We start from the raw sequence: 21,004 nt of genomic DNA, 5'->3' as shown, positions 1-21,004 counted from the left end.
GTGAGGGACTCAAAGTGCCAGGACGAGAAGGTTCTTTCAACAGCTCAGAGCTCTGCCCCCCCAGCGGAGCTCCTCACCTCGAGTCTGATCAAGGACAAAACTCTAGGTCCGGAGGAGACGCCTCTGCATACCCCTAACTGTATCCCAAATGGCGCGGTGGTGCAAGAAGCAGCTCATCTCAGGCCTGCCGGCCTTCTCCACCTGAGAGATGCGGTGGAGCGCACCTGCTGTGGCCTGGCACCGCGCACGCAGGACGGAGACCGCCAGCACCGCCGGAGCACGGACCCGGCGCCGCCCCGCCCTGCAACCCCCGCGCCGCCAGGCGGGCACCCGGTCCGCGCACGCTCCCGGCGAGGCCCCGCCCCCGCCCCGCCCCCGCCCCGCCCCCGCGCCCCGCGGACGCACGTGGCCCTCCCGGCGCCGGCCTCGCGCGCGCCGCCCAGCTGTCAATCACGCGCGGGCTGAGCTCCGCGGGGCGGGAGCCGAGGCGGCGGCGGCGGCGGCGGCGGCGGCGGCGGCGGCGGCGGCGGCGGCGATGGGACCCCTGCGAGAGATCTGCGGCTAGCCGGCTGCACTTGCTCCACGGGTCGGGGATCGAGGCGGCAGGTAAAGCCGTGCGGAGCCGCTCCGGGGGTCTCTCCCGGCCCTCCCTCTCCTCCCCTTCTCTCATTCCTCCCTCCTCACGCACAGATCTTCATATTCTGTTTTTCCGCATCTGTGTCACACACACACACACCCCTTACTCATTCGCGTCTATTACAGGCGCGCAAATCTCTGCAAATTTCATGCACATTAAAATCCGCGAACCCATACAGATTATGGGAAGCCAGCTCCATGCTTTGGTGATTTGTGGTTTGTGTTACGTAAGAATTTGGGAGGTGTACAGGGAAAACTGAAGAGTTTCTTTCCCGGGAGGCCAGAAAAGTTCTATATTAGGTAAGAGTCAAATAGACGTATTTGGAGTTTGCAAAGCTGGTTTGATTTGTTCTCTAAGCTGAATTTCACCGGCCCCCCCTTGCCCTCCCCATTCCTTTGCCATATTCAAAGATACTTGAGTGCTTTGCTATTATCTCAAGACCTACTTCTTTGTATTGTTAGAAAGAGGCGTTGGGTGGGGGTCAGACCAAAGCTGATGACCTCAAAGAAAACTGAGCTGGGGTTAAACAGCAGCTGGTGTTTACTTAATTGGTTCCTGGCTCTGTAGCAGAAATGCTTTCAGCACCTTGGAGAGCTCCCCGGGCTCCAGCCCAGCCCGCCCAGCCCGCCCAGCCCAGCCTTCGGTGAAGGGCATGTGTGCAGTCATTTCCTTCAGAGAACACAAAAAGGAAGGACATTTAGTTGAGAGAGGCACAGACGGGGGAAGGGGGGCTACACTTGTTTTCTTTGCTTATCCAGATCCAGGACCCTAATAAAATTTGCCCCCCCCCCACCACCACCACCCAAATCTGCACACATAACATCTGCAAAATAAAATTTTAGGGCAAAGAAATGAGTCTTGAAGAACATTTGACTATGGTTCATATAGACTGAAACTGGAAAATACTGGAAACAGTTTGTCAGGCATCAACTAGGCTTGTTCACTCAAGTCTTTGAGGTTCTCTTCCAAATGGATGAGGAGCTGCTCGTCAGAAAGAATCTTTAGTGACCTCTTGAAAAATATCCCCCAGCTATTATTTTATTTCACATGACTAGAGTAATGTAGGAAGCCAGTAGCTCTATAGCAGACAGTGGCTTTTTAATTAAATTTTGCATGGGCACCTGCTTTTCTTAGGCAGATGGAAAGTAAAATGATCACGATAGGAAGAAATGGATATAGAAGTAAAAAAAATCAACCCAATGAGTAAATCATCTAAAGAAACTTAATAAGTCTAAATGCTTATAAACAGATCAGAAAATACAATGGCTATAAGATTAATTTATTTTACAATGTAATAGAAGAGGCACCAAATAAATCAATTCTAGAGTGTCTAGAGAGCAAATAAACTTTTTATTTAGAATTTTTAAAATACAGATGTATTAGTCTAGTTGTATTACTGACTACATGGCATATAACCATATCAAAATAAGAATATGGTTTGCATAGTGTGTTATAGTTTATAAACCCCAATCGTTTACCCTATAAAGTCTCATGAGAGCCCATTAAAAAGTTATGAAAGACACATACTTTTGTTAAAAACAAACATCTCCCTGCTCTTCAACAAGAAGTCCTTTGTCAATGTTTATGTCAACATTAAAATGACTCTTTACAGCCACAAGAATGGCCTATGGAATTTAGATTTTTATCTGTATCACGTTCTGCAGATTTTTTTTTCTTAAATAGATTTGAAGGATGATGTGCCATTGAAAAGAAAGGTCAAAGGCTAAACAAGGAGAAGAGAAAGAGGAAGACTTCAAAGGTAAGACTCCATCCTTGTCACATGTGAATTCATAAGCACCTTGTGATTTGCATATAAAGAGGAGGTTTAAAAAAAAAAAAGAGGAGGTTTAAAGAGAATATGGGTTCTTTTTCTCTTCTCATTTTGGTTTTGAACCTTGTATACCTTAGTTAAAAACATATCTTGAAAAAGTAATAAGATAATTGCGTATCATTACTCCTTTTTAAAAAATTATAAAAGTGGGGGCACCTGGGTGGCAGAGTTGGTTGGGTGGCTGACTCGTGGTTTTAGCTCAGGTCATGATCTCTGGGTCATAAGACTGAACCCTGTGTTCAGCTTCATGCTTGGCACAGACTCTGCTTGAGATTCTCTCTCCTTCTCCCTCTGCCCCTCCTGCTCATTTTCTCTCTCTCTTTCTAAAACAAATAACTAAACCTTTAAAAAAATTATAAAAGTGGCCACATACCTACTGACTTATAAGGTATTACAAAGTCATAATATAAAGCTACAATCTCTACCACACTTCCAAGGAAAGAAAATATTTCTGAAATGATCTTTTGGTAGAAACACATTTTCAAGTTTTAAGGTCATGCTTATACAATTCTAGAATGCCTGATTTAAAAATGAAAAAGCTGTTAGCAGACTTTCATGCCTTCCTGCTTCCACACTGAGACTGAGTCCTTTAAGCAAATTGACCTTTTGGTTTGGTGTTGGATAAATGGTCTAAAGCAGCTCTGTGCCTATACCCTGCAGCACTGGCTCTGTGGAAAAGTGGCTCTAATGGGGACCTCACTCTCATTATCTCAGAATGATGTTATGGGAAAGAAAAGCAGTATGAAAAATTGAATGATATTTCAAAGAGAATAAACAGAACAGGGCCTGTGCCTGGCCTCACAAATGACTCACACATGGAGCCATGGGAAAATACTAATCTTTTTTGTGCCTCAATTTTCTGTCTCTCTTCTCTCATGAAGACAAATAATATAGAGTCTGTGGTGTTCTTGGAGTTTTGTGAGGCATATTTATTTCTGTTTTCATGACAATGAACATTTTTCAAGTAAAATAAAAAGTAATTGCATTTATTTGACTGAAATTCAAATTTCCAACAAATTGATACTATAGCATATTGGTACACATAGAGATCATAATAATACACATATGGGTTTTCCTTAAAGAGGAATTGTTCATAGAGGAAAAGAGGTAAAAATAAAATAAGATGAAATCAGAGAGAGACAAAACATAAGAGACTCTTAACTCTAGGAAACAAATTGATGGTCGTTGTAGGGGGTGGAGGGGTGGGGTAACTGGGTGATACGCGTAAAGAAGGGGATGTGATGTAATGAGCAGTGGGTATTATATGCAACGGATGAATCACTAAATTCTATCCCTGAAACTAATAATATAGTATCTGCTAACTAAATTGAATTTAAATTAAAAAATTTTTAAGAGAAATTGTTCAAGGGATTCTCAGCATTTTCATTTTTTCCAGCAGCATATACTTGGGTTTTTTTTTTTTTAAAGATTTGTTTATTTTTATTTGAGAGAGCACATGCACAAGCAGAGGGAGGGGCTGAGAGAGAATCTCAAGCAGACTCTCTGCTGAGTATAGAGCCTGATGCAGGGCTAGATCCCATGGCCCTGAGATCATGACTTGAGCCCAAATCAAGAGTCAGACACTCAACTAACCGAGCCACCCAGGCACTCCAGCAAACACCTGCTTTTGGTGCCCATTTTGTTGTACTTCTTGCTCCGAGAAGTGTTTCTCCTTCGAATCTAAGTATCCACTGAGAGCAGACTGAGCTCCACTCATCTTTATTATCTCACATAATCTGGTGCATAATTAGTGCTGTAAAAACAAGGAAGGAAGGGAGGAATGAAAAAGGAAGGACAACTCAGGCCATCATCCACACCAGCCCATGTAGAGCTTTGTGCCAAGAAGTTTCAAAGTGCTTGTCAATAGGAGAGAAAAAGCACTTGCCCTCATGAAACTTACAGTCCATCACTACATAGGCTGTCAGACCATAAGCAAATAAACCACATAACAGAGCATCAGATGGTAACAAGCACTATAAAAAGATACAAATTTGAACAAGAGGATAGAGAGTGATTGAGTGCTGACATTGAACATGCTAATTATAGGAAGCCTCCCAGAAGAGTTTGGGAAAGGAGTTAAGGAATGATTTTCTCTTCTAGTTGGTCTCTGGGACATGACAGGTGTGCTGTGCTGCCAAGAGTTGAATATCCATCTAAATGTATAAACATGCATGCAATGGAGATAGATACCATAGACATTATTATAAAAAGAAGAGAACCATGGACAGATCCTCACTAATTAGCACCTAGAATGTCCTTCAGAGAGAATGAATAACTCCCTTTTTAGAGAGGACCAAACAGCCAGATGTTAATGTTGCTCATGCTCCATCATGATGGCCATACTGGCAGCAAGGACACAACATCAAACCTGAGCTAGGGTGTTTATAAAAGGAATACTCACATGGACTCATTTAAGTACAAGACTAGAAAATATTTTCACTCACCCCCCACCCCCATTTCATGCACTTTCTGGAATCTTAAGGCTTTATCTAAAGCAAAGCCATCTCTAGAATCCATCACTTAATAAGAGTCATAGATAGAACATTATTGTTTTTGTAGCTGCTACTATAGCTATAGCTATTCAAATACAAACACCAGATTTCTCATGAAACATTGCTTATTAGGTAAATGCTGAGCCAAGCTGAAAAGCCTTTGTACATATCTTCCATTTATTGTCATTCCTTTTTATTTTATAATAATTGCCCAGCTTTTAAAGTGACTTTATGAAGTGGCATTGTGTATCCTCTTCATAATATTGGAGGTATCAATCAACCAGGTAGATTCTAAATAACTATAACATTTCTATATTGAGACAAAAAGTTACGGGCTTCCCTATGAGGAATTATAATTCTGTTGAGTTTTTGTAGGTGTAAAATTGTCATGGTAACATGCTATATATTTTTTTTTATTTTTAAAGATTTTATTTACTTATTCATGAGAGACACAGAGAGAGAGAGACAGAGACATAGGCAGAGGGAGAAGGAGGCTCCATGCAGGAAGCCTGAAGCCCAATGTGGGACTCGATCCCAGGACTCCAGGATCATGCCCTGAGCCAAAGGCAGATGCTCAACCGCTGAGCTACCAAGGGATCCCCTAACATGCTATATTTTAAAACTCCTTTCTAATGATCATTCTCCTCAAAGAATGAATCCAATTAGTTAGATATATGGAAAGATGTATGAAACCTCTAAGACCCCCAGGGACTGCAGGCATACGTCATATTATTGCACTTTACTGTGCATCACAGATAATGTTTTTTACAAATTGAGGGTTTGTAATTTGGCGACCCTGCATCAAATAAGACTAGCAGCATCATTTTTCCAACAGCATTTGTTCTCTTCATGTCTCTGTGTCCCATTGTGGTAATTCCTACAATATTTCAATCTTTTTCATTATTGCTATATTTGTTACAGCAATCTGTAACCAGTGATCTTTGATGTTACTATTGTGATTGTTTTGGGGGACTGAGACCTACACCCATATAAAATAAGAAACTGAATCGATAAATGTATGTGTTCTAACTGCTCTGTTAACCAGCCATTCCTCTGTCTCTCTCCCTCTCCTTTGGGCCCCCTGTTCCCTGAGACACAACAATATTGAAATTAGGACAATCAATACCTCTATGGTGGCCATTAGGAGTTTGAGTGAAAGGAAGGGTCAGTTGATGTAGCAAACTTTATTGTTGTCTTATTTTAAGATATTGCCATAGCCATGCCCACCTTTAAGCAACCACCACCCTGATCAGTCAGCAGCCATCAACGTTGAGGCAGAGACCCTCCACCAGCAAAAAGATTATGGCTTGCTGCAAGTTCAGATGATGGTTAACATTTTTCAGCAATAAAGCATTTTTTAAAATTAATAGACATAATGCTATTACACCCTTAGTAGACTACAGTATAGTGTATAAATAACATTTATATGCACTGGGAAACCAAAAAGTTTATTTAAACTTGTTTTATATATTTGCTTTATTGCTGAGGTCTGGAACCAAACTTACAAAATCTGAGATACACTTGTGCTATTTAAGCAATGTATACAATCCTGAATTAAGTTGTTAAACAAATAAACAATTCACAACTATTTAGTCTACTTAACACCAAGTAACTGACCTAACTAGTAGCTTATGTGCTCTTTTAAACTGAAGCTTCATATATACGATGATGATAAAGAATCTGACAATCAATCAATGAAAGTATGAGAGGAGATGGGAAATCAGTAAACCCAGTTGTTTATACAACAAAATTATTGACTTGTTTTGTAAATTCATGGCCAAAGATTCCTGAAAAATTGTATCTGGAAGAAATTCAAGGCAATATGGCCCAACATCTTATTTTAAGGATGATAAAACCAAAGGCCAAGGAGGTTAATGAGTTTACCTGCAATGTCATGACCAAAATGTTGTAGGTCAAGAACTAGGATTAGAACCCATTCTCTTCCCTGGGTGGTTAGCACAGTGGGTGTGTTCTCGTGCTTCATATGCCTGGAGAAGAAAATAAGGCTCAGTGGGATTCCTTTCCTGGCACATATCCAACATCACTAAAAATTTATTCTGACTTAGAGTAGGGCCTCCCATCAGTCAAGCTCAAAAACATTTGTTTTAAAACACTTTCTATCCCTATGATTTGACCCATATTTTATTTAACCAAGTTGGACTACTGAGTCCCATCCTATAAAGCAGGAACACTCGACCTTGTGTGCCAGAAACCAGCAGTGTGGGGAGGGACTACAATATGTCACACCATCCAGCTCTACATCACAGCTCTACCCCTGAGCAAACGTGACTTTGGCATCGAAGCAAAATAACTCATACTGTTGCTATGAGGAATTTCTTTTTGCTCCTGTCCTATTTTTGTCCTTTCTCCATGTTAAAGTCTCTGATGTTTTATAGAAAACCTGAAAATACATATTTGGATCAGTTGGTCTGATTATACAAGTATGTAATTCAGTCCATACTCCTGCTTTCTGTATTGTCATCTTTCATCTGCTCCCTGACTCATGATATAACCTTTAGCAGATGACTTTTCTGCGCCTAGTTTGTTCAGTGACAAAGCAGAATTAGTAAAATACTAATCCCTTCTCCCCTTGATCAAAATTTTATTAGAATGTCTTTTTTTTAAAGTGCCTTTAGGGGCGCCTGGGTGGCTTAGTTGTTGAGCATCTGCCTTTGGCTCAGGTCATGATCCCGGGCTCAGGTCATGATCCCAGGGTCTTGGAATCGAGTCCCACATCGGGCTCCCCACAGGGAGTCTGCTTATGTCTCTGCCTCTTTCTCTGTGTCTCTCATGAATAAATAAATAAAAATCTTTAAAAGAATAAATAAAATAAAACTATTCTACTTATTGGGGTGCCTGTGTGGCTCAATCAGTTAAGCATCTGCCTTCAGCTCAGGTCATGATCTCAGGGTCCTGGGATGGAGCCCTGTGCCAGGCTTCCTGCTCAGTAGGGAGTCTGCTTCTCCCTCTGACCCCCTTCCCACTCATGCTCATGTTCTCTCTCTCTCAAATGAATAAATAAAAAATCTTTTAAAAAATTAAATTAGTATACTTATGTATCATTACTAATAGACCCTTATTTATCATCTTCATTGTAAGGGATTAAATTAAAGGTACTAAAGAGATCATCCTAACACTTAACATATGAAAATTATGCTAAAAAAAGCATTAGATGCAACAGACTTTGCTGCTCCAGACAACGTACATTCTAAAATCTTTATACTTTATGAAATAATATCCTTCTGAAATGTTTAAAAGTAAAAAAGAAAAAAGAAGAAGAAGAAGAAGAAGAAGAAGAAGAAGAAGAAGAAGAAGAAAAAGAAGTTTTTAATTGTCTCCCCTGCTCTCTCTTCCTGGGTGATGTCTCCTGGCTGCCATGTCTGAAACAGGCAGAGAGACACTAAGCGTAATACTGACCAACACTTAAAAAGATGTGAGTATTGGTCACCATTGGTAGCACCTATTTGCATCATTTTTTCTAAGATCGGGGCCATATTTTTTTTTCCTGAATTTGACTGCATTTTCTAACCAGAACCCATTTTTGGTTAAGAGCACACATTACAAGATAATTTTATGGATTCACTTTGTGGCCATGGGACAGGACAATGCTAACTTCAATTTTGATTTAAGCCTCATATTATTTTTTATTTATTCATGAGAGACACAGAAAGAGAGGCAGAGACATAGGCTGAGGGAAAAGCAGGCTCCTGATGCGGGACTTTATCCCAGGACCCCCAGAATCATGACCCGAGCCAAAGGCAGACGCTTAACCACTGATGCCCAGGTACTCCTAGCCCCATAATTTTATCCAACCAAACTAAGTGCTCACACAGGGACCCTTGCTGGAAGCTTAGATTAATTTTTTCCTTGTAGGTAGATAAACATCACTATGTGGTTTCTTGATAAGTAATTGGAAATATTTTATATGTCTTCTTTTAGTCTGGATTACAGGACAAGCCCTGAGAGAACTTGGTTCAATGGGAAAATATCCTTCTACATTGTTTCTTGCTTTGTCATTTTGAGACTATGTCCATACAGGGAAACCCATCTGGAGGATAACTAGAAAATCTAAAAAAGTATTTCACGTTTCAGCTACATATTTATCTGCTTATATGGAGATAAGAAAACCAAACACCAGAGAATTACTAAAAGCTTCCTTACTCACCCAAATTGCTGTCTGTCAGCAATTCCTTTTTTTTATGTGAATTAATAACCAAATGCTTTTCTCTAAAAGATATTGATTAGGTTAAATCAAGTAGAAATTTCCATCTTAAGAAGACAGAGTCTCAAAGAGCCCACCTAGAGCATAGTTTCATTTAACAATTCTCTGGCCTCTTGTGTATAGTGGACGCTTCATGCAATGTAATGAAAGGCTAGGTTTACCCTCTTCACTGTGTTCTATCATCCCACATGGACACATGTATCCACAAATAATGACTGAGAAATCTAGTGTTAGGGTTGGTGAGGTGTAAATTATTGGCTGAGCCATTTGTGGTTAATAAAGCATGAAGCGTAAGTTGCTCAGCAGCCTTCAAATACAGCTTCTGTACAATGTGACATTTAGCTAAAATGTTAGAGCAAGATCCATGAGATCTGAAAGCTAAATTGCAAACTGCTAAAGAGTAACACCATGTATTCTCCACAAGGGAACATGGTTAAGCATCCAAGAGGACAATCCAAGACAAATTCCATATGTAGCAAGTGAGAGTACCTGGCTAATTCTTTAACATGTAAGTGTAAAGACTACTGGATTCTAAGTGATTAAAGATTCCTTGTCAAGACAATGAAAATATCCGCTTTTCTATTGCCATTTTTCATGTGGTTCTTGCTGAAATATTTGCATAATTTAAATGAGCTCTGCTGTTATGTCTCATTTATGGAGAACCAGCTTCTAGTCACTGAGTGTTTGGGGGTAATTTTGCATTAAGTAGAAAAGCAGAGCTCTTTAAAATTGTCTCTTCTCTTAAGAAAAGAGAATTGTTCAAATAGACTAACATTACTCAGCCTGGTCCTCACCTCTTAATCCTGAAGCCAGTGCTCATGGGGCTGATGCCTGTGGATGTTGTCATTCTAGATGCGAAGGATGAGTTCTTGCAGCAACATCTGTCGGTCCAAGCAGGCACAGACTGCTACTGAGGGTAACTACCAGCGCTATGGAGTCCGGTCCTACCTGCACCAGTTTTATGAGGACTGTACCACCTCAATCTGGGAGTATGAGGATGATTTCCAGATCCAGAGATCCCCTAATAGGTGGAGCTCAGTATTCTGGAAGGTAAGCAAAGAACAATTGTGTGAGTCAAGAGATGAAAACGTTATTGGAAATGGTAAACCCTGTAGCTATGAAGAACTGAGGGGTTTGGTCCTCTCTGTGTGCATCAGTCTTGGTAACACTAAGTGGTTTTTCTTCCCTTAGGAAAGGAGAATAGAAGCCTTGGGCTGAAGAAAGCCCCTGAACACAGTAAAATTGTTGATTTGCAGGTTAAACACAGATAGGTATAAGTGTCATCATCAATTATTATTTTTGCTACTGTGATTGATGTGCCACTAAATTCACCAGCTGTGAAGCCACCCATAGGCAAACATTATGCTTCTAGCCTCCCTTATAGGCTTGGTAAGTATCATTTGACAGATTACAACAATTATTAAGAAGAAATCATTGGCTATTGAGAGAGATTGATGCTGAGACATAATACAATGGTCAGTGTGCCAGTTCTACCTCTACCAGATGTGATCATGAGGCTCTGTGAGCTTCAGCTTCTTCACCTGAAGGCACCTCATTAGACAATATATTCAGTCATTCAGCATATAATTAGTGAGCACCTACTATGTGCCAAGAAGTTGCAAAGTGCTAGAAATTAAAGTGGTAAACAGAAAAGGAAAATCCCTTGCCTTCTTGGAACTTGCAACCTATCATGGAAAATAAACCATAAACAAATAACAGAACGACTGGTAGTGACGTGTGCTGTGAAGAGAAATGAATGAGGACAAGAGGGTAGGGAGTGATGGAGGCCTGGTATTTAGTGTGCTGTTTATAGACACTCCTTCAAAGGAGATGACATTTGAGCAAGCACCAGGATGAGCTGAGGAAGCAGACCATAAGATTACCTAGCTGAAGGTCCTTCTGGGCTGGGAAATACCAAGTCCAAATGGTGAAATGGGAACAAATTTGGCGTGCTTGAAAAATAGCAAGAGTTCCAGTCTTTTTGACATAGAATAAGAGTGGGAAAAAGGACAGGTGATGGATCCAGAAAAATAACAGGACACATGATTTATGTAGAGCCTTGTAGATGATAATGAGGACACTGGCTTTTACGTTGAGAGATATGGGAAGCCACCTGAATGTCTTTTGCAGAAGAGTGCCATGATCTGACTACGATTTTAATAAGATCATTCTGACTACAGTATGGAAAACAGATTATAGGAGGACAAGGGTAGAGGCAGCCAGATTATTTGGGAGGGTCTGAATGAACCCAGGCAAGAGGTAATGATGGCTTGGATTAGGTGGTGTTGGTAGAGATGGTGAGAAGTAATCTGACGTAGCATAAAGTTTGAAGACCAAGCTGTCAGGATGTGCTAATGAAGTACACATGAGAGATAGAAGAGTCAGGTACGCCTCTAAGGCTTGTGACCCAAGCTATTTACTGAGTGATGTCATAATTTTCTGGGATGGTGAACACTGGGAGAGCAGTGAGAGTGGTGAGGAATCAAGAGTTTGAGTTTGGCCATGTTTTGCTACAGATGCCTATTAGACATGTGAGTGGGGATCTCTAGTGGTAATTTAAATGCAGCTCATGGATTGGGAGTCTCTCATATACAGAATATATGAGGAACTGGACTAGATAAAATGATCCAAGAAGAGAGTATGGACATAGAAGAGGCATCAGGACGTCTGAACATTCAGAAATCAAGAACAGAGTGAGGATTTAGGGAGGAATGCTGAGAAGTACAACCTTTGGAGGGGGCTCCAGTCCCCTCCAGCTCTGGGATCCCAGTCATTCCCAGTCTTCTCCCAAAAGATCCCAGAATGTTTAACATTGATGTTGACATAAACTTACAATTTACTAGCAATGTAGTTTAACAAGAAGCAATGTTGTGTAATGTTTATGAGCCTGGCCTCTGTCCTCAGATTACATGGGTTCAAACCTCAGCTCTTCCATTTAAAGCACTGTACCTTTGGGCAAGTTAATTGATCATAGTGGGGCCCAATGGTGATGCTTATCGTACCTACCAGGTAAAATTGTAAGAATTAAAAAGATGTCTGGTATGCACTCAAGCATTCGGCATATTAGCTCCTACTATCTATCAGATGCCATATGAAACATTGGGTCCTGAAGTGGAAATAAAACATGAAACCTAGTTAATACATAAAGCAGTGGGTAACACAGTTGTTAACATGGATTACCCAAGACCTGTGTTAATTCAGTATCTTACAAGTGTCATGTACTCTGTATTAAAATTGGTTGAGCCAACATCCTTGCCCTGTAGAAATGTCATCTCTGATGAATCCTTACTGGCCTGAACCAATTAAATGCATAGCCAAGCTTGACACATCTTGTATTTACCCAGTTAAGTGGGTAGTTGCTTCCCCATGTGTCAAAAAAACAAATATTTGCCTGACAGGATCTGTTGTGCCAAGAGTCTGAAATGCCACTGTCATACAGAATATTGAAACCATTCACGTGGTTCCAAGGCACTACCAGTTATGTGACTTGAGAAGCTATATAAATCCATCAAATAACCTATAGGGATGGATTCAAACTAAGAACTCACAGTAGATTACCAACCCCAGAATTCAGATTTCAGAATTCAGAATTTTCACTTCTATTTTACACAAACAAGATTCAAAAGTCCCCCCCTCCCCACAACACCCGCCACCCACCCTGCTATGCTGGACCTACTTCAGAGACTTAAAACAGGCTCCAGTTCATGGCCTCACAGAGTTTATATTCCAGCGAAATCCAAATCTTAAACTCAGAACCTAACCACAAAACATGAGACTGGGCATTCAGAGGCTTATAGTCAACCTGAATCATCTAAGAATTCACTTCTTAGAGGCCTCACCTCTGCCAAGGGAATAAACTCACTGTTCCTCATGTTCTTTATAGGAAGTACAAGTGAATTCATGCCAGTGGGTTTATGAAATGCTTGGTATCAATATAGAGTAAGGCAGTGATTGTGCACATGTTTCTAACTATGATTCTTTTTTTATGGTTTTTTTTTCTTTCATTTCAAACTGCATCTGTAGGTGTTTTCATGGGCTTGCCCTCTCCCCATTCCGAGTAAAGTGGTACTAAGGTGGCGTTGGTTTCTCTTGAGGGACTCTACCCAGGTACTTCCGCGGGACTCTGCCATGGAGCGGGCTCCTTAGCAACCAGCAGCATGGATGGACTTAATGAGAATGGAGATAGGAATCAAATGAGCCTGAGTTAGAATCTTTGCCCTGTCATGTGATATAACCTGTGTCTCACAATGCTATTCATTCTTTCTTTCTACAAATGTTTGTATGTCTGCTGTGTTCAAGGTTATGTGGGAGGCTCTGGGAATTGTTTGTGAATAAGGTGCTATTCTTCACCTGTGAGTTAGATAGAGCCGTGACCTGAAGGAGTTCTTAAATAGGGAAAGTAGACGTGTTCACAGACAGTTACAAATCCAGAATGATAAACACTACTCTAAAAGTAGTCACAGTCCATAGTGGGAGCATGGGGTTTAGGAGCAGGAAGGATCTGAAGCAGCCTGGAGAGGAAGTGGCTCCCCAAAGAGATTACCCTTGAGCAAGCAGGAAATAGGCATCATGGTAGGAAGAAACTGAGTCCTTCAGAACTGAGTCCTGCAGAAGCTGAATCCTGAAGAGATAATGGCATATTCAGAAGCCTGCAAATAGCTCCGTACGGCTGGGGTAAAGTACAAGTTGGAAGACGGGGGTCCAGAGACGAATGGGAGAAGGAATACAAAGCTAGATCACAGAAGACTTTGAAAAGCTCTGAAATCTAAATTTCTCCAGAGGCTTCCAGCTTGAGTACAGCAAGAAATAAAGCTAGGCTTTCTTGGGAAGGTTGTGTCACAGTCAGGTGTAAACACATACACACACACAGGTTCTGTACCTCACAGGTTCTACCCCATGGTTGCCTCAACCACAACTCCTTTACCCCAGTGCCTGCAACTCCTGCCACCTGCAAAAGTCTATGTGATGCAGTCCCACCTGCCCCCTGCCACCTACTGCACTGCCCAGGAATCAAACTGGCTGCGGGGGGACTTTTCTTCTTACTCTTGCACTGGACCTTGGCTAAGGCTGTTGCCACCCGATTGTGCAGCAGATCACCTCAGGAAGGCAGGTATAAACGAATGGGAACAATCTCCTTACCCCATTTATGCTTTCCTCACCTCAGAGTGATCTTCCTCCTCCCATAGTAGAAACTTCTCAGAGGGTGATCCACAGTAATGTGCAAGTACAAGGTAAGACTGTGTCCTCTGTAGCCCCTCTGTTTACTCCCAACACCCTCCTCCTGTCTGCTCTGAGATAAGCCAGAGTTTAAACTTGTGTCTTGGATTCTTCTTCAAAGTTTTGCTAGGTGTTACAGAGTTGGTCTTATACTAGAAATGAGAGGAGCTCAGTGGATGGGTGGATGGCAGGAACACAGAGAAAGTGGGAACGGAGGGAGGAAGGAAGGAAAGAAACAAGCAAGGAATATTGAATATTTTCGGTTTGAGGAGCTTTTGGGATGCTCTTGTGTAGCTCCTCCTACCAGCTGTCAGAAATCCGGGGATAAAGCCCAGGAAGGAAATCCAGGCTGGAGATGGAAATTGGAAGTCACTGGTTTATTGGTGGGAGTTGAAACCATGGTCACACATTCATCCCTAGAGATATCATCTTCAACAAGAGATATGAGTCAAGGGGGAACCCTGGGGAACACCATTAGTTTAAGAACACCTGGCAAAACAGGTTGAGAGTGCGTTGTTGAAGATGCAGTTATAGAAACAGGAAAGTTGTAACAGGGACAACAAGAGTGTGGGTTTTTAAGAAGATGCAAGTGCTCAGAATCCCTGACTGCAGAATAATCAAATGCAGTGATACTAGATTTGGCAATTAGGAGGTCTTTGGTGACCTCAGAGAAGCCAATTTCAGGGAAATTGTGGGACCAAGCTTGAATTTCAAGAGTTGCATGGGTTCAAGCAGTAGCTAAAGAGAGACACAGGGCTCTGGAATGGCTTTTGAAGATGGAAACAATTGAATGAGTTCGTGTGCTGGAGGGACAGAGCCTCCATAAGGTAGAAAACTGAGTGTGGGGCACCAGGTCACCATGCCCTTTGGCAAGGGATCTTCGAGCCCTTCAGATCACACCTGGACATCAGTGGTTGCTCTGTAGAGCTCAGTGTACCTACAGGCAGGTCAGGCCAGAGGAGTTGCAATCGGCTGTCACCGCTGGGAGGTGACAGCACTCCGAGCCCAGGTCCTGCTGAGGAAATGTCAGAGCGGCCTTGGGGCTGATGGAGAAGAAGTGCCAGACTTCCATCTTGGCTGAGCTTCCCTCGAGTGTGACCTCGAACCCAGATGGTTCCTTTCACATTCAGCTCCAGCCAGCGCCCCCAGCATCCTTCCTGCCATGCTGGTTCTTGCTTCCAGTAGTCATTGCCACATCCTCTCTGCCAGAACAGCTGCGACAGCTCCTGCTGCCAGCCCTGCTATTTGGAGTAAACAGAGGTATATTTAGACCTCAGTGGCTCACACGCAGTTGATGCCGGGGATGTTGGTCAGAGGAACAGCAGGCTCTGGCTGGCAGCCTGCGACAGCAGATTTCTGGAATCGGGGTCCTCCTCCTTGTCCAATGCCAGCAGCAGACACTGGATTCTCACACCTCCTCCCCACAGCCAGGAAGGCCATCAAAGTCACTGTTCTTGCTCCTTTCTGCTGTTGTAAGGGTTGTCACAGCTAAAATAGGCCCTTGTGTCTCAACAGTGGCCTGACCTCACCCACCACCAGGAGCGCCAGGCTGCTCCTGGCCCCAGAGGACCCCCGCCCTGTGGTTTTCCCACTCTCTGCGTGCACCCACACAGGGCTACTTGCTCTCTCAGACCTTCAAGGGCCTCTGTGTTGCATGTTTTAACTCTCTCTATTAAATAGAGCCCTTTTTCTCTTTGATCAAGGACCTCTTCAGCCTAGAGCTGTGTCCAGAGATAGTTTCTCTGGTTCTGTAATGGCATCACTCCCAAAATCTTTATTCCTCCTGATACTCCAGGATGGTACCAGGGTTAAGCTGATGCATCCCAACATCCCTTCTCACCTCTGTCATACTCTCAGTTAAGACACAGTGTATTTTAGATTTCATGGCTGCCCCGCCACTCCCGCCTTCCCATACTCTCCCAAATGTGTTTCCACGATGTCTAGGGTCCTCTCTGGGCACATGTCTCAGAGATCCTCTTTAGACTTGCAATGAGGGCACCTTCTGTGTCCTAGGAGTGGGCTGTTCGCCACCGTCATGCTCCCCTCCACAGATGGCAGGCCTCCTTCTGATACTCTGATGCAACAGGGAAGAGGCGCTGGGAGGCCAGCCACTTTCCAGTTCTTGAAGTGAGCAGGAGTCCTGCCATCTGCAAGGCTTAGTTTGCCTTTTAGCTTCTGAGTGAGATTCCAAGAGTGGATTTTAATCTATAAAGCACTGCTCAGTTGAGGAGCAGGCTGCTCTGAGAATCAATCACCTGGCTCCGTATTCAGCAGTCTGGCAGTTCAAGTTATTCAGTTAGGAATATTTATGGCGTGTAAGGCAGGAATGGGATATGGAGAGTGAGACAGAAATAGAAGTCGGAGAGCACTGGCCTCGGTTGCTCTTGAGAACCTCAGAAACTGAGATGGATACATTCCCACAGTGCTCAGTTCCTGAAAATCAGTGCCAATTCTTGAGGAAGGTGATTTAGTGACATGCGAGGCATGTCACCATGGATATTTATGTTAATTTAGCTTGTGCATTCAGAACTTTCCAATGTGACTCATTTTTAAGTTACAAATAATGGTTGGTCTTTGGAGGTGAAGTTGTCACTATTTTTAGAAGAATCTAGAAAGCCATCCAAAATGTTATATTTAACAACCTAATTTTTCCTATAGTATTTAGATCTTATGTAGAATAGTCTAGTTTGTTCTTTCAGAAGACATGATATTGGCTCTGTTTTTTCAATTTCTTTACAATATTACATAATGGAAATGTATCCATATTGGTGACTAAAACTCTGTGGCAATTAAAAATAAAAATAATAGCAGATAATATGCAAAATAGTAATTGGTGAAGTACCACAGTAGAATAAAAGTGGAGTGTGAGGCTTGGAAGTCACACAGACCTGGGTTAGAGCCCGCTCACACCACCTGCTAGCTACAGGACTTCGCAGTATGCTTCTTCCACCCAATGTCCCTCAGTCTCTTATAGCTGAAATGGGGATAAAAATACCTCTCTTTCATAAGATGCTTGTGAGGATGAAGTGGAAAACATGTCAAACGCTATGCTATGGTCACAAAAGATAATAGCACACTAGCTCTCTGATGAATTTGTGAATATGTTTTCCTTCTATTATCCAGACCTTCTTTATTAGTGTATTACCCTGAAGTTTAATAAGTAAGTTAAATAAATATACTTTAGATTCGAAGCTCAAAATTAAATGGTGGTATGCCATTTGGGTTTTCTCCAACTTTGTTATGCTAGCTAGAAGCTATGAGGAACAGGAGGAAATGAAAAATGTATTTAAAAGATGAATAACTACATTAGCTGTTCCTTAGTCCAAGTGCTCAGATTATTGCAATGCTGTTGCCAATGTGGCATAATTTCACAAGAGGTGCATTCAAATAGATGTAATAATAGCTACTTATTACAGTCTATTGCTTAGCCAGGCTCCAGGCTGAGTGCCTTTGAGCCTGGCCTCACTTGGTTTTCACCACAACTCCGATTATCATTCATCATTTTATAGATGGGGAAATTAAGGATGAGAGTGTTTAAGTAACTTTCCTTGTATGATTGAAGTACTAGTTGGCAGCCCTAGAACCGAAGCTGGAATCTGTCCATTCCAAACCACTAAAGGGTGTACAGTCTTCTCTCTCTCCTCCATGTGGGTGTACAGTCTTCTCTCTCTCTTCCATGTGTTACATTTTATTCAGACTGGAGCTAATGCAGTTTCATTTCCCATCCACCACTCCCAGAGCTTCTCAACATCTGCCTGCGCAAGGAAACCCCGAGTGGCTCCATGTGAGCCGAGAAAGGACATGGCCTGGGGGCCCTTCTGTGGCTTCTAGCCCTGCCTCTGCAACTTGGTAACTGTCATCTGTCCTTGGGCCAGTGACCTTCCTTCCTTGAGGCTACATTTCCTGAACCGTTAAACTTAAGCAATTCCTTCCCAGTAACTTGGGTAGTTATGTGGATTGCCAGCATCCTCCATTCAGATCACCAGGAACATACCTGTATGTTGGACAAGTTGACTTTATCACTCATCACAGTGAGAGAGGGGACACCAGAGGGTCTCCCCGGGTATTCCAGTAAGAGTGTGAGGAAGGATGTATTATGGGATGGGGGCTTTGGGCAGGCAGAGGGTCTATAGAGCTAGAGTTCATTCTGGATTGTCAGGATCAGTCCTATGATTGGATAACAAATAAATAAGAAATCTTACCCACAGGGAGGGCAGATGAGGGTAGGACTAAAGCTGTAATTGGTAAAGAAGCAGCTGTTGTTCGTATTACTTGGTGGGAGTTGGGGGGAGGCTTTTGATATTTTGTGATTTGCACAATGAGGTGGTTTTCACTGTGCTTAGACAACGACAAAGCGGGCTTGTTTCATGTCACTTCATCACGGGCGTGGGATGAGCTCATTTGACATTAATGTTCTGTGTCACAGATTCTATCAGCAGGAGAGTAACACAGCATCCCTGTGAGCGCCAGGCCAGCTTCTCTGAGCATCAGGACCTAGTGGATAGAGTCAAGCGAGTCCTGATGTCAGGGCGGCCTTGCTCTTCCTCAGAGCCTGAACGAGACCGCCTAAACCAAAGGCGGCGTGGTCAGCTGCAGAGCTTGTGCAAACAGAAAGCTCAAAGGGAAAATCAAGGCAGGGCGGCCGTTCCTGGTGGCCTCCTCTTGCCACCTTCTTTTACAGTTAGGAGATGATGTAAGCGTCTGATACAGATTTGGGGTGAACGGGAATATGAACGTCTCCCAAAAACCATGTCTTGCCAGGTAGGGCTCCGGAGAGCTGTGCTCACTCTGTCCCACCCCCGTGTGTCTCTCTCCAGGTCGGACTCATCTCGGGCACAGTCTTTGTGATTCTTGGACTGACTGTTCTGGCAGTGGGCTTTCTGGTGCCCCCCAAAATCGAAGCCTTCGGGGAAGCCGACTTTGTGGTGGTGGACACGCAGGCCGTGCAGTTTAACGGCGCCCTGGACGCGTGCAAGCTGGCCGGGGCGGTTCTCTTCTGCCTGGGGGGCACGTCCATGGCAGGGTGTCTTCTGATGTCCGCGTTCGTGAGGAGCTACTCCCAGGAAGAGAAGCTCTTCCAGCAGAGGTTTACGGAGCGGCTCGCCGGCGTCAGGCCTCCCGCCCAGCCCATCACGAAAGCTCCGGGCCCCGGGGAGACAAAGATTCCGGTCACGCTGTCCAGGGTTCAGAATGTCCAGCCCGTGTCGGCCACCTGAAGCGCTGCCTCCCCAGGCCCCGCTCCGGGGTCCCAGCGCTCACGGGGAGCGGGGCGGGCGCTGAGATGCGGGCCAGGGCGTGCGCTGGCCGGGCCGGGGCTCGGGGTCGGCGGCGGGCGCGGGGCGTGAGCTGAGGGCGGCCGGGCTCGGGGGCTCCGGGGCTCGGGGCTCGGGGGCGGGGCGCAGACCCTGCGGATGCACCGCTCCTGGGGCGCCCGGGGGCCGGCAGGTGCCTCGGGAGCTCCCCTGGCAGCCGCCGTGATGCTCTGCTGTTTCCCGCGCCTCGGGGAGAGCACCCAGCAGTCTAGACCAGATGACCAACGGCTAACGCGCTGTGTTGTATTTTCTCCTATTGGTCTCCTGATCTCTCTTGTGTGGTGCTCCTTCCATTCCTGTCTCACTACGTGTAAGATATTGTCATGTGTGTTCGTAGAAAAATCGAGCTCCTTGGTTTTGACCCCAAAGACCCCAACATCAGTCTTTCAACTCTATCTTCACCTGAGGTTACTGAGACTGGATACAAATTTATTGGAGTTCTCCACGAATCTTGTTCTGTTTTGGTTTTTCCAACGTTTTCACTTGAAAAGCTAATATTGCCAATTTTAGAATCTTGGGGAAGAGATTAATATTGGGAGTGTCTGTGCAGTGTCCAGAAGCCAGGGAATGAGATATGACTATGAACTAGCTGTGTGACCCTGGGGGATTCGTTTAACCTCCCCTGGCCTCAGTTTCCCCAACTGTATGACAAAGATCCTGGATGTGGTGGCCAAGATTCCTCTTTTGGCGCCGTCATCATGTCTCCCTGGGGACATGTTTGTGATATCCCCATGGCTCACACCTCAGTGGGACTGTCTGAGAGCCCAACTCTCAGAAAATCTCCGAATCAGCAGCTACTCACCTTTCAATATCCAACCTGAGCAGTTTATATAGCGCTGTCATGTTTTTATAAAGACAAAAGTAAGCCATCCTCAGATAAGAAGCCCGTGAGTAGATATTAACCTTGAAAAGGGTTTTCTTTCTCAGATATTTTATTCTCCAGCAAGATGCTCGTCTCATCCCTATGCACTTGGACTTAATCTGTAGATTCAAACTGGACTAAGGAACATGTGACCTTGGTATTATCTCAGAAATTGTGCCACCTTCGAGTTCTGTCTCTCTTTTCTTTCCTCCTTCACTGGATAAATAAAATATGTGACCAAGCAGACCTGAGTTGTATTGTCATTCCTTCGCCATGGCTGTTGTCTCTCCAACATGCAAGTCTTGGTCCTGAGGCCATATAAGCTCTCATGTTTCCTTGGAAGAACCAAGCAAACAGTTGGTGCTCTGGCTGCACACTGTTTGCTATGCATGGTCCAGCAGGAAACCCAGGGCAGGTGGGCACCTGCAACA

At 43.7% G+C, this 21,004-nt stretch overlaps 1 protein-coding gene across 1 annotated transcript; it reads left to right on the top strand.

The window, feature by feature from the left end:
• The first annotated feature begins 457 nt into the window (after positions 1-457).
• NRSN1 (neurensin 1) lies at positions 458-20,819 on the top strand. The gene is made up of 4 exons (XM_041770000.1): positions 458-606; positions 2,321-2,396; positions 10,035-10,232; positions 19,217-20,819. The coding sequence occupies exons 3-4, from the start codon at positions 10,035-10,037 to the stop codon at positions 19,613-19,615; spliced, it is 597 nt and encodes a 198-aa protein (XP_041625934.1). The 5' UTR covers positions 458-606; positions 2,321-2,396; the 3' UTR covers positions 19,616-20,819.
• Positions 20,820-21,004: the final 185 nt, after the last annotated feature.

Source organism: Vulpes lagopus, chromosome 10, assembly GCF_018345385.1.
Source record: "Vulpes lagopus strain Blue_001 chromosome 10, ASM1834538v1, whole genome shotgun sequence".
NCBI classification, from domain to species: Eukaryota; Metazoa; Chordata; class Mammalia; order Carnivora; family Canidae; genus Vulpes; species Vulpes lagopus.
The sequence above is the reverse complement of the archived record's forward strand: the minus strand, read 5'-3'. Positions and strand labels throughout refer to the sequence as shown.

What these genes read in the sequence shown, in the direction of transcription:
- NRSN1 (XM_041770000.1), top strand. Translation starts at nt 10,035, where the DNA reads ATGCGAAGGATGAGTTCTTGCAGCAACATCTGTCGGTCCAAGCAGGCA. An exon ending in GGAGCTCAGTATTCTGGAAG is followed by an intron (nt 10,233 to 19,216) that starts GTAAGCAAAGAA and finishes GTCTCTCTCCAG; the next exon opens with GTCGGACTCATCTCGGGCAC.